The 16,131-nt window shown below is 38.3% G+C and overlaps 1 protein-coding gene across 1 annotated transcript in view; it reads right to left on the bottom strand.

Moving 5' to 3' along the window:
* The window catches only part of igsf3 (immunoglobulin superfamily, member 3), a 167,909-nt gene extending 152,129 nt beyond the window's left edge, over nt 1–15,780 (bottom strand). Inside the window, exon 1 of the mRNA XM_084420277.1 lies at nt 15,056–15,780. Within this exon, the coding sequence (XP_084276403.1) occupies nt 15,056–15,095 (40 nt within the window). The 5' untranslated portion in view covers nt 15,096–15,780. The remainder of the gene's footprint in view (nt 1–15,055) is intronic.
* Between the last annotated feature and the right edge of the window lie 351 nt (nt 15,781–16,131).

The following is a 16,131-nucleotide window of genomic DNA, read 5'->3' as shown; positions in this document are numbered from 1 at the left end:
TAATTAAGTCTCTTCTGACTGACTTCTTTAGGAAATGTCAGTCACGTTGTGTCTTTGAATGGCAGTGTGGCCTAAAGTAGAAGCCTTTATCCTCTAATCCCTCGTTCCTACCCTACCATTTTTGCCCGTCCACTCACTTGTTTGTTCTAAAAGAAAGCCAATCAGACACCAGAGTTTCTAACCAGAGTTAATGAAGCCGTCAACACACAGCTCCTGATTGAATGCTTTATTCTGTCCTTTTAAGTGCGATCACTCAGATGCTTTGGGTTTGCTAAAGCAGTAATGGCAGTGTCTCTCAAGAGAGTCAGGCTTTCGTCTACTTCCAAAAGCAGTTTCAGGAGTGAAAGATGCTAATTATTAGGTTTGGCTCTGTGACTGGTATTCAGGACCTTACACAGAGGGAAGTCAGGACTATTGGAAGTGTCTGGTATAAGGGCATACAGGAACTCTTACCACAATAAAGTAAAACGATTTGGCCTAGGTTTCTTTCAATATCCCTAACTCAAAACAAAACTTTAATACTCACCTTTCAACCTACATTCACCAAATTTGGCAGAGTAGGCCTACTACAAACTGTCCTGAATCAGACTGCTACATCTTCTTTGACTGATTGCACCACAAACAGGAGCAAAATCCCATGGGTTTCCATTGAAAACTTCAGACTGTAATTTTACCAAGAGATTTCAAGTTATGAAGAGATTCCAAGTTATGTCCACCAAACTCAGTCTGTTCTGGCTCAAATTGCTACATCTTTTGGACTCATAGAGGGCTCACAAACAAGAACAAAATCCAGTAGGCTTCCACTTAGTGCTGGGCAGTATGACCAAAAATCCATTTCACAGTATTTTTTTAAATTATACCGGTTTCACGGTATATGACAGTATTTTTTTTTTTTCAAGCTTGACTGGGTGTTAACCACATTTTCTACTGATTGAGAGAGGAAATACTGCAGTAGATTGACTTGAATGCCCTATTTTACTGTCATGAGTGAATATTGTAGAAAAAAAATCCACACTAGTATTAATACAAGTTTGCAAGGAGGCGCTTTGGGAGCGGCAGAAATAACGGTAACGGCTCTGCACAAAGCAGTGCAGCGCTCATAAACTCTGCTTTATCAGGAAAGATAAAGAAAGATTCAATTGAAATAACATTGCAACTTTTCTAAAGACCGTCAATTCACTTATACATTCATATAAAAACACCCACGCCGCATTTTGACTTTGGAACGTGCAGTGCTCATGTTTATTTAATGATGTCAATGCCAACCACAAATAGATTTTCCAAAAGGCTGTGTTGATATTGTGAACCAATGTATGGGAAACACTGTAATATAATTTGACTATCAATCCTTGTTTCCACTGAGCGGTGCGGTACGGTACGGTGCGGTACAGTACGATTTGGGAAGGTAAAACCTGATCCTGCTTGCGTTTCCACCGCCAAGAGTAGGCTACCGTTACTTGATAGTGGTGTAGCCTATGCCGGAAAGAAGCGATCTAAGTCATTTTCGTGCGAAGAAGAAAACGACATAGTAAACAACAATTTATGACATACAGCAGATCTTGTTTTTGCTTCTCGGCATGTGGCTGTTTGTCACAAGAAGACAAGCGCCAACATTAGGCGTTTCTCAATACCAAGAACGCAAAGTATGACTCCCGAGGGCGCGAGTCCGGTAATTCTGCAAATGGAACAGCGCGTTCTTGAAAGCGTCACTCAACTAGCTCTGCTACTCCGGTTATCTCTGTACATTTTAAGCAACAATAAAACAAACTAAGTTATAAAACACCACTCTGCCTCTTTTCGTTTTAATTTAAAGAAATCTTAAACATTATAGCCACACAAATGTGGTTTAGGCAACGCACATTGATTCTATTCACTGCATGCATAACGTTAGCCTATTTATAACAAAAGAAAAAAAAAATTGAGCTTTAAACAACTACATTCTCGCCTGAAAAACTCTTAAAACTACATTTCGTGCCGCAATAACAGTAGTATTATATTTGAACTGTATATTGAAAAATGGCGCTCCTTATGTTGTCATTCCCCTTGTAGCACGGGCAAGTGATGATTCTCTGTCAACCAATCAACATTCTGCAGTGAGTCTAGCTCCACCCTTTAGGTACCGTACCACTGTGCTAGATACCCCAACGGAAGGGTACTGAAAAAGTGGTACGGTACGGTTCGGCATTTTGGTACCATTCACAACTTGGAACGACAGTGGAAACGGAAATAATTGCGTACCGTACTGTACCGTACCGTACTGCTTGGTGGAAACGAGCCATAATAGAACTGCAATGACGAAAATTTTAAGGGGAACTATTATGCAAAATGTTTGACCATAAATGTGTGTTTTGGTGTGTGTGTAACCATCCTATAATAATAAAAAACACCCATTCCTTTTTTTAATCCTATTAGGCTAAATCATAAGCAGTGTCTCAGAACAAGCCGTCCGCAGATTCTGGGCAAAGTGACGTCACTTTGTACAGGCCCCACCCACAACTGCTGACAGACTCTGCCGTATTACCGTAGACAACGCCCTGAGCTAGTTCTACACTGTCCACCCTTTTCATCAAGCCGAAGCAGCTGTAGCGACAAGAATGTCTCCTAAGCAATTCAGGTGTTTTGTTGTTGGATGTAAGAGTGAACATAAGAGTCTTAATTTTCTCCCGACATCAAAGCTGCTGAAGTTTTGGATTAGTTTTATTTTTGAAGAAAATTCGCCCCCATATACTGAAATTAATTTATGTCTGCGTGATTCATTTTACACAAGACTGCTTTGTGAACGAGGGTCAATACAAAGTGACAATAGAGAAAACAGATCGTTCTAAAAAGTTGTTACTAGAGGATGGATCAGTTCAAACTGTTCATGATCCAGCCTATAGTCTGCAGATGGATATGGCAGTAATGAAAGGGAGAGCACGTACTTTATTACAGTTCATCTTAGTTGTTTTACGCATATAAAGTTGACCAGTTTATTAAGCACCCCTTGAAAAGGCATAAGGTTTGTATGTGTGTTTACTGTTAGTTGTAACGAGTGTTTTTGTGTAATTCGCTGTGTATGTTGATGATAATTGCAAAAGAGAGAGAGAGAGAGTTTATTGATAAGAATTGAATGTGTACTATTTTATTCAGCTCTTACTGTTATTCTACTGGAGATAGGCTAATTCATCTTTTGTGTGATCATGTACAATAAAATTCATAAAATTCATCAGTAAAGTTTTTGCCATCATTCGGATGTCTGCTACAATAGGCTTGTACTAATAGTGGAAAAAAGCAAGATGACAACATAAGTTACAACCATAATTAAACTAAACTATACCTGTTCTATCTCCATGCAGTTTATATTCTCTGGCTCTGTAGGCATCAATGTCCAACTCTGGTGCAAACATATATGGCTGAACACCGCTGACAGTTTCTGACATTTTCAGTACGTGAGATTGTCCTGTTTTGTAGTTGCCCGTTTCTCTTGAAGCTCCGCCCTCCTCTTGAAAGGGGCCTGGGAGCAACAGCTCATTTGCATTTAAAAGGACACACACAAAAATGGTAATGGTAATGGCAATTTTAACATACAAAAAAAAAAATATATATATATATATATATATATATATATAGCCTATATGACAAAATATTTTTACCTAAAACTTCCCATACACACTTGGAGACATCAGAGACTTTTTTCCATCTTATAAAAATGGCCATAATAGGTCCCCTTTAAAATCTTTCAGGCTTTGAGAAGAGCTACTACCAAAAATGTGTTGTTAAATATAGCATATAGGCCTATAGGTGTAGGCGATATACCGGTTGACACGATTAACCGGTAGAGATTTTGGACTATTGTCTCTATTGCGATTACATTCATGTGACATTGCTGTCCTGCGCAGTCCCGAAAGCTTATAATTTGCATGCGTTTCAAGCATTGCGGTTTAAAAAGAAACAATTTTAAAACTGTTGAAGCGCAAATTATAAGCAGTGAAAGAGAACTAATTTCACTACATGTGCATGCTGATAAACTTTGTCACTGTTTACTAGTCTTCAGTAAGCTTGAGTTGTTTTTTTACTTAGGCTAGTATTAGTTTTTTTGTGATATTGAAAATGATGATATAAATATTTGATCCCATTAAAATTTCAGAATTTTTATCATAAAATCCTTATTTAAAGCAAAAAAATCATATCACCCACCCCTAAGCACTAGTAAATTGTTTAAATGTCTTGTGTGGGTGGGTGGAAGGGTTTATGCAGGGGTGTGGGTGTTTGGGGGTCATGCAATTGTGTGTGTTTCTCAGCTGTTTGGAGGTCGGGGGAGGAGGAGGAGATTTCTTAAAGAGAAATTCAAAGAAGTCACTGCAACACATAAAGCAACTTGAATGAGGTCCAATATGCAGGAAAGACTTTTTATGCCTCAGTTTCTTGGTCAGATCTTGAGAGGTGGTCTGGTTTTCCATGATTTCCTGTAAATGTGGAAGAGCCAGAAGCAGGTCCCAGGCAAAGATCAGAGCCAACTACGAAGATCATGTATAATAGCTAAGGGGGGCAGAAAAGAGCTTACCAACTCCAGCCCCCTGCTGCATGTTTCCATTTTGGTTAGATCTAATCTGAGCCACTTCAGGCAAGTGCACACCTACCAGCACACACAAATGCACAGGGAAGGAACTAAAAATAAACAACAAAGAACCTGAGAGAACACACGAGTAACGATAAACACTAGTGATTCAAAGGACAACACAGTTTAAGCTGATAAAGTCTCACAGTAGTAGACCTGATAAAGACGAACAATTGGAAATTGACACACCCACACAAAACTTCTTGACTTTTCACTCTTGATAGCACAACCTATTCAAGCATACTATTCAAGGGATGAAAAGTAAACAATAAAGCTGTGGCTTAGCGGTTAGCCCAAATGCTCCAATACGTTGAGAAGTGTAGCACTCATACAAGCAGCGCAAGTTTGAGTACATTTCTGCTCCAGTTCCCCCCTCTTTACCCCATCATTTTTCAGCACTGTACTATACTTTATTGGCAAAACAGTCAACAAATAACTGTCATTACATAATGACGCGCTTCCTTTAAAATATCCATGAATAAAATATATTCACTTTTTTGGACAGTTTACTATATTTGACAATTTAGCCAAAAGCACACTAAAACATTAGTCAATTCTCATAAATTTTTAAGGCGAGACACGGCAGGCAAAAACATCGTTATTTTTTTACTGGTCAATTTTGAGATTTTTGGATATTTGTCTTCAATAACATGTCTTCTTTCAGACTTTTGGTAATACACATTTAGGTCTTTATTTTACTACACTTTGTCTGTTTGCGTCTGTAGATTTCTCATAAATTCAACAAAAGTTGTCGTTCTTAATCAACATGCTGCTCCGCGATCGCTTTCTGCTCCCTGTCATCACATCATGCACTGCTGTAAAGCTCTCTCTCTCCTGTACAAGCTGTCCAAATATGGTAATTTCCTTTTTATCAGCAACCAATCGTGAAAGTAAAAGGGCTGAATGCGCAATCTCATTGGCTGATGATAAATCTTTAAAGCCCGTTTTCTCAAAATGACTTTTCTCTCATTCTCCAAGTCCGAAATCTCCACTTCAGTAGCACCTATATACACCAAACTTTCCAGTCTTGAACCTAGTTATATTATGAAGACATTTACAGAGGGATTTGTAAATATATTATTCCTAGCCTGATTTATATAACATTTTATTCCAAAAAACATGGCGAAAATCATTTAAGGCTATTGACAGTATATTCTGATTTACAGGATAACAAAAGTAGATATCCATAAATCCCTCTGTAATTTTTTTCCCATCTAATGTGAACACAATGAAAAAATCAATTTTAACTTGGCTTTATCCAATACTCAGATTTCATGGTGATATCTGCTAGCTAAAAATTTGACCCTATTCACCTGTAGTGTCTCGCCTTAAACCAGAACTCTGAGTTGAACATTAAAATGTTTATAGTGAGTTCATCCAGGACATGCTGTCTTTATAGGCCTGCACATTTTAAGAGAATTTTAAGAGTATCAAGATAACTTGAAAAAACAAAATCCTTGCATGTTTAAATGTATGCACATAATTGAACACTGTTAATTCTAAATTATATGCAGGTTACAGGAGTTAGATGAAGTTATATAGACTAGGATAGGATATAGGCCTAGATATTTTCCCCACATATTTTCATAGAACACTAGGCCAATAATCAAAATGTCTGCATTAGAATGGAAGTAAAAAACAGTGACAATTTCAAACACCAAACAACCCCATTCATTTAAGATTGAAGACCAATTTAGTTTTTTAGTTACAATCTCACCTAGCCTATGTAGCAGAAAATGGCAGGTGAAAATGTAGTGTAGTCACATGGACTATTTTAACGATGTCTTTACTACCTTTCTGGGCCTAATTTGTGTTCCGATGATGGATGAAGGTCTTACGGGTTTGGAACGACATGAGGGTGAGTAATTAATGACCATTTTCATTTTTGGGTGAACTAACCCTTTAAGATGTCAGTAGCACAAAGCACAGTGTTCATGGGACCAACCTGCCAGTTAAGTGTTCAAACAGCTATAAAAACACACACACCATACATAAGTCAAATATGTGAAAATGAAATATTTCAATCACTAGTGAAAATCTCCAAACCTGGATTACTGTTTAGATACACTTTTTACATGTCCCAATGTTTTTTGTTTCAGTCTGAAACTGTAACCAAAATTCAAGCCTCCAAACACTTCCCTTGTTAGCTATTCCACTGTGGGACATCTACAAATACACTCAACAGATCCCTGACTGGATCTTTTACATCTTCTTAAATAAAACTTCATGTCATCATGTAGAGAAAAAACTTGTCAACATGTCTGACCCCATCTGAAACCAGACCCGACGTTCTTAACCGTATTTTTGTATAAAATATGATACTAGGCCTATGCCCAATAGCTTCCACCAATCAACAAACATCATGTAAAAAGATAAGCCCTTAACATCACTACATACACAAACTGCATAACTGTAAACCTTAAAATAAATCTCCAATATTGTTCAACATGCAATTGTTTGTTCAGACAACTCTGTTAGACTAGTTGGTACAAGATTTAAGAATATTGGTTATTATGTTGATTCAAAGTAGGCTAATTCACATTTTTATTATGTATAACTCAAAAGCTTATACTTTGTGAAAAGTAATTGCTTTTTTAAGTGTATACTACAGATCTTCACCATGGTAATAATCTCCTGAAGCGTGGAAAATGAACAGAATGCCATGAATGTATAAACACGTGTAGGGCTGGCCTCATCTCAAGGCAGTCCTGAACGTACACAGGATGTATCAGACAGATGACAAATAGGGCCCTGGGACCCTGGCTAGACACTCATAGCTAAACATTCATGGATCAGCATTCTGGAGCAACGGGTCATTCGGGAGTCAGGCAGCTGAGAGTTCCTTCAACTACCATGACATTCTCAGATTTTCGAAGGACGACAATGTCCTGCAACAACTAGAGTGACTGAAGAGCCATGGCAAGATAGCAGAGCGTTGTGTGGGAGGTGTAAATAGCCTCTTTAGAAAGAGTGCAATGACCATGTCCCTATGAACACAGTGTGTATCTGTGCAATGTGTGTTCTACGAGAATCTTACATATCACTGGGACTCTTAACTCCATTGTGTTGAAGTTGAACGCTGGGTGTAAACAGCACTGAAGGCTTTGTAGAGCGCTAACATGGCAGGGTTATAGAATAAGCATTACGGTTTCAGCAGTCAACCAGTCTGTCCTCCCCGCTCTGACCAAATCCATCTATAAATCTGTGCATTTTAAACTTTATTTAAAAAAAATTACTTTAGAAATGCAGGACCACAACAGTGCTGGGTATGATACATTTTCTGGAATCTTCTACCCGATTCACATCACTGGGTGTCCTGAGTAATGACAACCTGTCTCTGTGACAGCCCTAGGCTATATAACCAATCAGAAACCCTGTCTGAGATTTATTTTGCTGACAGGTCTTTGGAGGATGGAAGTTTTGGAGAAAGCCAGGGTTTTCTATCTATGCCACCACAGCTGAATCTACAGTACTGTGGAAAAAAGTACTGTACTCCTTTCTTTTAAAGGATTATGCTCTTTTACGAAGTCTTAATATTGTTTTTGGGGTGTACTAGAATAGGTTCATGCTTGACTGTTCAAAAACACATTATCGTGTCACATATTTTACATTATTGCTGCACCTCTCTTTCCAGTCTGTCTCAAACACTGTTTAGCTTCTGTTTCGTTGAAGCTTTGGAAGCCTTCCAAAATACAAAATGTGCTCTGATTGGTTAGCTGGCCCAGTGTGTTGTTATTAGCGAACCGCTTTGCGTGTGTTCTGTAAATGTCACCCCTTACCATAACCGCGAGTTTCATCTGCTCAGGTGTAAATATTAACGGTGGCATCAATTTTGTCATACTCCTTCGAGCCATATTCAGACCCGGAGAACGTTTGTGAACAAGAGGATTGTGTAGAACTTTTGCCAGCACAGGACAGGACATTTCAGAGTGGTAAGTTCCTAAGGACTGTGAACAGTCTTACATAGACTGTAGCTAAACACCGTAGCTAAACACTACATCAACACTGTAATGTTAGCTAGCAGGCTAGCGGAGCCAAACAGCTTTGCCTGTTGTTTACATCGTAGCAACAACATAAAAGTTATAATAGAAAACACAACAACAAATAATAAAACATACAGGTTGTGATCCATAAACAACTGACTGTCCCGACAAAGTGGGAACTGCTCTGTTTTTCAGGAGAAGCTTTTGTGTGTAGCCGGCATTGTACTCTCTTAGGTTTTGGAAGCTGTTCTCCATAAAACGTGCAGCACACAGATAAACGTTGGGGTAAAAATGTTCAGGAAAAGTGTTTAAAAATACATTTTAAATCACACTTTTCTAAGTTTGTCCACCTTCGGAAAACCAAACAAGGGGGTTTTGGACCCGGGGTGGAAAAAACAGCATCTCTTTGCATGGCAATAAGATCTTCTTTGTTTTCTCTAGTGCAGCTCAACCAGCTCTCGCCCCCTTTTTATAAAGACAATGCCCCCTTTTTGCATATTATGTGGGCAGGGATTATTTAAATGAGTGACATTGTGACTTAGGCTAGTCCCAATGAGCCGTTTGTTGTAGCCTACTTCTTGAAAAGTGTTTTCTGTAAAATAAAATCTCTCTATTTGGAGTGGACTTTGATCTTTGTTACCTTGCAGATCTTTTTAGGCTCAAACAGCAACGTTACACACTAACTAAAGTTGAAAAAGTGATAAATCATAATAGGACCCCTAATGAAAAAATTCAAAAGGATACACAGTTTGAATCTCTGTAAGGCCTCAGCAAACATCCAAAGGGGGCCGCAGGATGAAGTAACAGTATTTAAATTGATTTATTATTATTAATGCTAAAAAGACATAAAAAAAAATTAAAAAAATAAAGAAATTACCACAAAATGAATGGTTGATTAATTTAATATATCAATATTCCCAGCTTCTGTTAATAAATAAGTTTGAAAACAAGCATCTTTACCATAAATATCGAAGAAATGCTGGAAATTATTTAGCCTATCCGGGGGCGGAATCCTTGACTGAACGAACTCACTGAATCAGTCTAAATCAGCTGAATCAAAACTCACTTTCTAAACAAAGTTTTCATTACATTATCAACTTTTCATGGATGCACTATGTGATTCTGAATTAGAAATAGGAGAAAAATCATATATTGATTATATATAGGCTAATGATTATGCATTATATAAGCAAAGCTAATTACATATTTTACCATTTTGTGACCATTTTGCCTTTGGTTAGAACGCTATAGTTTGTCATATTAAGTAGGCCTACAGCTTACTGGGTAAGTAAAGCTCTTTTTTGATGAGCTAGAAAAAAAAAATATCACATTAATGAAATGTTTTTAACAGTCATTGCAGAAGGCGGATATGATGCTTCAGGGGGGTATGATCTTGTATGACAAGGGCATGTAGCCTAGTTGAAGTTAGCAAAACAGTGTAAGAAAACGGCTGAAATTGCTTACAGCACCTTTAATTTCCTCTATATTTCTAATAAAACCAAAATCCACTCAGTGAGGCTTTAATAAGGCCAGCCTAGTGAGTGTCGGGAAATGAGAGCATTGTTTTTTTTTATACTTCATGCAGGGAAGCTAAGCTCGGCTAATGCGCCGGAGTCAGTGGGAGTCTAATAAAGACTTCAGACAAACACCTTGAATAATCTCGCTCTCTAGCACACACTTTTTTCCTTTCTATCATTCTCTGTGACAGCCTCCTCTATGGTGTTCAAATAGCTAAATTAAAATGGATGAAAAGTAGTTAAAATTAGCATACTGTATGGGCCTAGTGTAGCAGTGTTTCCCCTACCATTATATAAGGGGGGCGCCCCGCCCTCCTAACGGCTCCCCCCGCCCCCCTTGGAGGTCAAGTAAATTTGATTTGATTTTCTTTATAGCGACAGATTACAATTTGTTATTTTATTTAAAAAAAACCTAAATGGCCCTTAAGTAATATGTTATTTATCTTATTTCCACGATGGCATGTCTTTTCTGTCTGTGTTTACAATTATCCCAATGAGTGCGCACACTCACACACAAACAAACACTTGCGTCACATACAGTTGAGCACTAGCGGACAGAGAGCGCGCGGCTGGAAATGTGTCGCTGAACTGAAGATGGCAACACTCGCTCTACTGCGAGTGCGAGTAGCAGCCGAAGTAGCTCTCCTGCTCCAAGTCTAACGCCCGTTTCACATATATTTCGTTTGCGGTGAGTATTTTTTTTCCGTACCCATGTTAACAGAGCTTTCACACTGCACGAGGATGCAGTCCGTCGATGATCGATCTGTTCCAGTTGCGGTGCGTATACAGCAGTGCAGAGATCGTTTCTGCACCGAGTCTATTTCTGCTGTGCTGCAAACGCTGAATTAAAGTGACAGCGCATGTTTCGTGGTCAAAATGAACACCGATTGACCTGAAAATGTAGTAATTTCACCATAAGTGCGATTAATTAAATAAAATGTAGTAATCTCACCATAAATTTATTTAATTAATTACTACTTTTTTCACTTTAAGACTGAGTTAAAGCAAGGAAAACTACAATTTACCTCAACAAGGCGACATAATGAACAACACTCGTCTTATTCGTGGAGGTGGAAAAACAAGTTATTTGTGACATGCAAGATTTATTGTATTAAAATTTAAATACAAAAGATTTTAATATAAGTACATGGTTAAATATTTTACCACTTGCTTGAGCAACTTAATATATAATTATATAGAAGTAATGTATTGAATAATACATTGTTTAAATTGTGTTTACGTGAACGCGCGTTCACAGCAGTGGTGCGTCTGACAGGATTATTCTCTCCAATAAATGCATCATAGAAATAAAAACTTCTCATAAAAAAAGCCCATTTAAAATTTATATATATATTGGTTAGTATTTATAAATCTTTTTTTAGTTGTTAGTTAAAAAATAAAACTATTTAAGCTCTGGTCCATAATATTAACAAATACGTCTATAAATTTAACAAAGGTTATTTGCAAAAGTCAATTTTTAAAAGATTTAAATATGTTTATTTATTTTTTTAAAGAGATATCTTATGTTAACATTTTTTAACTTTTACAAACCATTACCCTCCCAGACAACCAATTTATGTGACAGATAGATAGAGATAGATAGATAGATAGCGTCTGTGTCAATTTTCCCCAAACCAACTAATGTTCTCTAATGAAATACGATAATTTGCATGTAATTTTAGATAAACTCAAAGCTAAAGAACCAGTATGGATCAAAGATGATCTAGGGAATTGGTTTCCTACAATATTGCAATACCAAAAAGTACTTGCGTTCGTTTGATCAAATCCTCCTGCTGAGAGCAAACGCAAAATCAGACCTCCACAGATTTTCAGATGAAATTATATGACAGCCAACAGTAACCAATGTTCCATTTTCACCCAGTCCCCTCCCAGCAGAACTAACATGCCTCTTGTCCAGGAGGGTACAGCCATCTGTTGTTTGTTAGGAGGTAGAGAGTTTGTGTGAATGAGTATGACGGTATTTGTGTGCGTGAGAGAAAGGGGACAAAAAACGAATGGGGGAGGGAGTTACGAGTAGAATATGTAAATGCAGACATTAATGGTTTTGTCTGTGACTGGCACTTGGGGAAAGACTGTGAGTGAGCACTGACAGCCACTTGAAAAGTGTGGAAAAGGGTTGTGATTTATGAAATAAGAGCCTGTTTCCTCCTGACTCCACTTATCTGCATGGATATGTGGGAGACAATCTGTGGGGGGTTAGGTTAATCCAAAGAAAAAGTCTGAGTGCAATGTCATATTAACCTAGTTCAAGGGCAAAACAAGCTTTCTCACAACACAAACACAGAGCTCCAGCTGTCCAGCTGAGTATAACCTAGACAATGGATTCATCATCAATAGACAGACAGACAGTAAGATCATAAACTGTCATATTGGAATCACACACATCTGTTTTGATTAAATCACACACTTCTGTGTGACTAACTATGCTGTGTTAATCAACCCAATGACACATTAGAACCTCTGACGTCACACAGGTGAGTTTGAATCCAGGTGTGTGTGAGTGATGTCTGGCTTTCAGGGACAAGGTGTGTTTCCGTGTCATAAACTTTGACATGTAATGAAAAACTTGTCAGCCCTCAAGCAGTAGGTCCAGATTTAAAACATGAAGTTATATTGGCAAAAGTTGTTGGGTGGATTAAAGGTGCACTTTTTGTTTACATTTAGCTGTTATTCATCAGAATAGTATCAGTATTTCTTCACGGTTATATATTGTTGTTGCGGTTATAAATAGTAGTCGCAGTAACTGTGAGTTCAAGTCTTCCTTGGAAGTGTAATTACAAGGTCAGTGTCATTCAAATCACTTTGGTCAGAGCAAGATGGCAATGTAGAATAGAATAGAATAGAATCGGGCATTTATATAGCGCTTTCATATGTACTACTGTACACCCAAAGCGCTTTACAATCATGTCAGGGGATCTCTCCTCAACCACCACCAATGTACCTTTTCTACAAAAAAATACAGCAAGGTTTTTAACTGTACTAAAATTATGAATAAAGATTGCGCATCAGGTGTGTTTTTGCGTTTTTCACGAGTTGACACTTACATATAATTAGATGGAGGAAAGCTGTGTGCGTATTTGGCGTGCTGTCCGTGGCGAGGGCTCCGAGCTCGGAATTTGGCCCAAACCCAGAGTATTCCCCCCATGTATAGAAGGGATTAGAACTAGAAGTGTGGAGAAGGGGTGGTGGAGCGATGCTGATAAACTGTCAACGAACAAAGGTAGGTCTGCTATATATAGCCTACCTCTTACCGCTGATTAACTGAATGCTCTCCACCCGTGTTAATTATGTTAATTATCTGAACGTGCTCCTCCCGAACTTTGTTAATAAAACTTAATTTGTTTTTATAAAATTTATGGAGATGCTGTAAACTGAATTGTTATCTATGTATCATAATTGTGCAATACTATCTTTACTATTTATTCATGGAACTTAACATGTAAATTAAATCATTTCATACATTTCAATAAATGTATCATCAACTACAGATGCTCTGGATGCACTGTGTTTTCTAACTATGACGCTCCCACCTTGGAAATTCAAGGCTCAAAGAAAATCCAGAGTTTTCCACTCAGAATTATGACATTGCTGTGACTCATAAATGCAATCTGTCTGAGATTACTTGAACGCACCATAACTACATTCATTTCATAACAGTGATATGTCAAAATGCCGCCGGCACCCATGCCATGAGAGGGCAACCCACTCCATGTAAATAAAATCAGCTATTTCTAGAGAACTGACATGCCTGAAGTCCTCATATCATGTGAGTGAACATTTTTAATGCTATTTCTTAAAAGTTCTGTTAATGTCTCTTTATTCAAAACATTTCTAATTAGCTAAGAAAATACTGAGTTCACCTTTAAGAGTGGAATGATCTGTAATGCCCTCAAATCAATCAATGTGCTCCATTGTTTACTTGATTTAATGTCCCCCATAAAGGAACATTAATCTCCTGCTGGGCTCTCTAAACCAACGTTAACCCCAAACCAAACCTCACTCATCTGACCAGAGCTGTTGAGACCCAGCTGCCTCCTGTTTGTCAAAGTGGGGGAAAAAATAAATAAAGAAAAACAATTCAGAGCATGCTGCTGGGTCACAATCAACTTAACCACTGATAAGTACATGGATTCACACACAGTTAATTCACATTTAAATCCATGCTGCTCATAGCTCATACAGAGATGTACAAACACCATATTTTCCGAATACGCCGTGAGTGTGTGTGTGTCCTGGTAAATCCTACATTATGGGGATATATATATATATATATATATATATATATATATATATATATATATATATATATATAAATAATGTCCCCACAAAGATGGCAATATCCAAAATCCTTGTCCTTGAGGGGAATTGTTGGTCCCCAGGAAAACAGCTTATAAATCATACAATCATACAAAATGCAGATTTTTTTCTGTAATGGGTAGGGCTAGTGTAAGGGGATAGAATAATACAGTTTGTACAGTATAAAAGTCATAACGTCAATGAAAAGTCCCCATAAAACATGAAAATACAGTGTGTGTGTGTGTGTGTGTGTGTGTGTGTGTGTGTGTGTAGATGTTCGAGATAACCTGAATTATCCTTGGTCAATTTACTGTCAGTGTTCAAGAGGATGCAACTTTCAAGCTGGACCGCATCAAAGACTACTTAACATGCCAGTATGTACTATACTTCCATAGCTTTATAACTTGGGTTTACATTAATCCATAGGTATAGCGAAAAACGTCTCGGTGTAGTTGAGAAATTAACATGTAGCTTACACTTCGTTGTATCATCTCAAATACCAGGACCATTAATCACAAATGACACGAAAACTGCAACAAGTGCATGTAATGAAATAAAAGGACACCTTATTAATCATCTCTATGGGTCATTAAATAGTGAGGTCACGGAATGATGAAATATGTAGTAAAAACATAACTTACCCAAAACCGCAAAGGCTATAATAAGCCAATTGATATCCATAGTTCTCCTGTTTTCTGCACTGGCGATTAAGTCCAGATATTGCAGAGAAATGCAAAATGTGGTTATAAATTCCTAATCGTCACTCAGACCTTCCGAAATCAGCCCGGATGGAGTTATGAACACGTACACCTGTTCGGACCGCGTGGAAGTGCGTATAACGTTACCGACTCCACAACGGTTCAATTTCTCCCGAGGCAGAGGACCTTCGCGCGGTGGTAAGACGGTTATCCAGCCTCGAACAACAGCCGTATTTTTTAAGAGACGCTTGTGTGATTGAATAAAGCCTTTGGATGGTTTTCTCCCAATAAATTACATCCGCCGTTCAGGAATGAATCCGAAATTGTGAGTTGAACGCTGGGGTCTCAGCTCTCTTGTGCCGCTCTCCAATTCGGAGCGCGAGCAGCCTAGTGAGCCCACGCGTGGAGGAGGAAGAGTGAGACCAGTTTGTCCAGTTCGCGTCAAATAACCGGTTTACTGTGGTCGTGGATAAACTTATATCTTTGTCAGACGGATATGAGCAGATGTGATGCCCGTGTCCGCTCTCCGTGAAGAGCGTTACGGTGATGCTGCCGCTCCCGCGATCACCTTCAGCTCCTCTATTGTCACACAGACACTAGGCGGCCCAGCCCATCTCTTACTTTCAATCATGGGCTGGTGTCTAAGGACATTAGAAGGGGGAGAATCCTACCAATAGCTGTGTCCCGGTCAAATAAATCTACTTCAGTCAGTCGTGGGGTGGATAAATCACTTTTGTTATCAGTATCACGTTGCCTAGATTCAGTTGTCCTAGCGACGGCGCAATTTACTCTCTGTTTTAGACGCACGCGCGCATTCAGTTCAGTTCACTTTGGTGTTGGCATCCAAAACGCTGCTTATTATCTTTGGGGATTGCGATTCAAGTGTCCATTTTCATTTTAACAATACACATATTTTTATTTTACAGTCTGTTTTACAACATCCTCGCTTCGCATGGGTTATGTTAGTGTTGAAGGAAATTACACGCTTCATGTCGCCACTGTAAACAGCTATTATAGTG

Source organism: Rutilus rutilus, assembly GCF_951802725.1.
Source record: "Rutilus rutilus genome assembly, chromosome: 10".
Taxonomy (NCBI): domain Eukaryota; kingdom Metazoa; phylum Chordata; class Actinopteri; order Cypriniformes; family Leuciscidae; genus Rutilus; species Rutilus rutilus.
The sequence above is the reverse complement of the archived record's forward strand: the minus strand, read 5'-3'. Positions and strand labels throughout refer to the sequence as shown.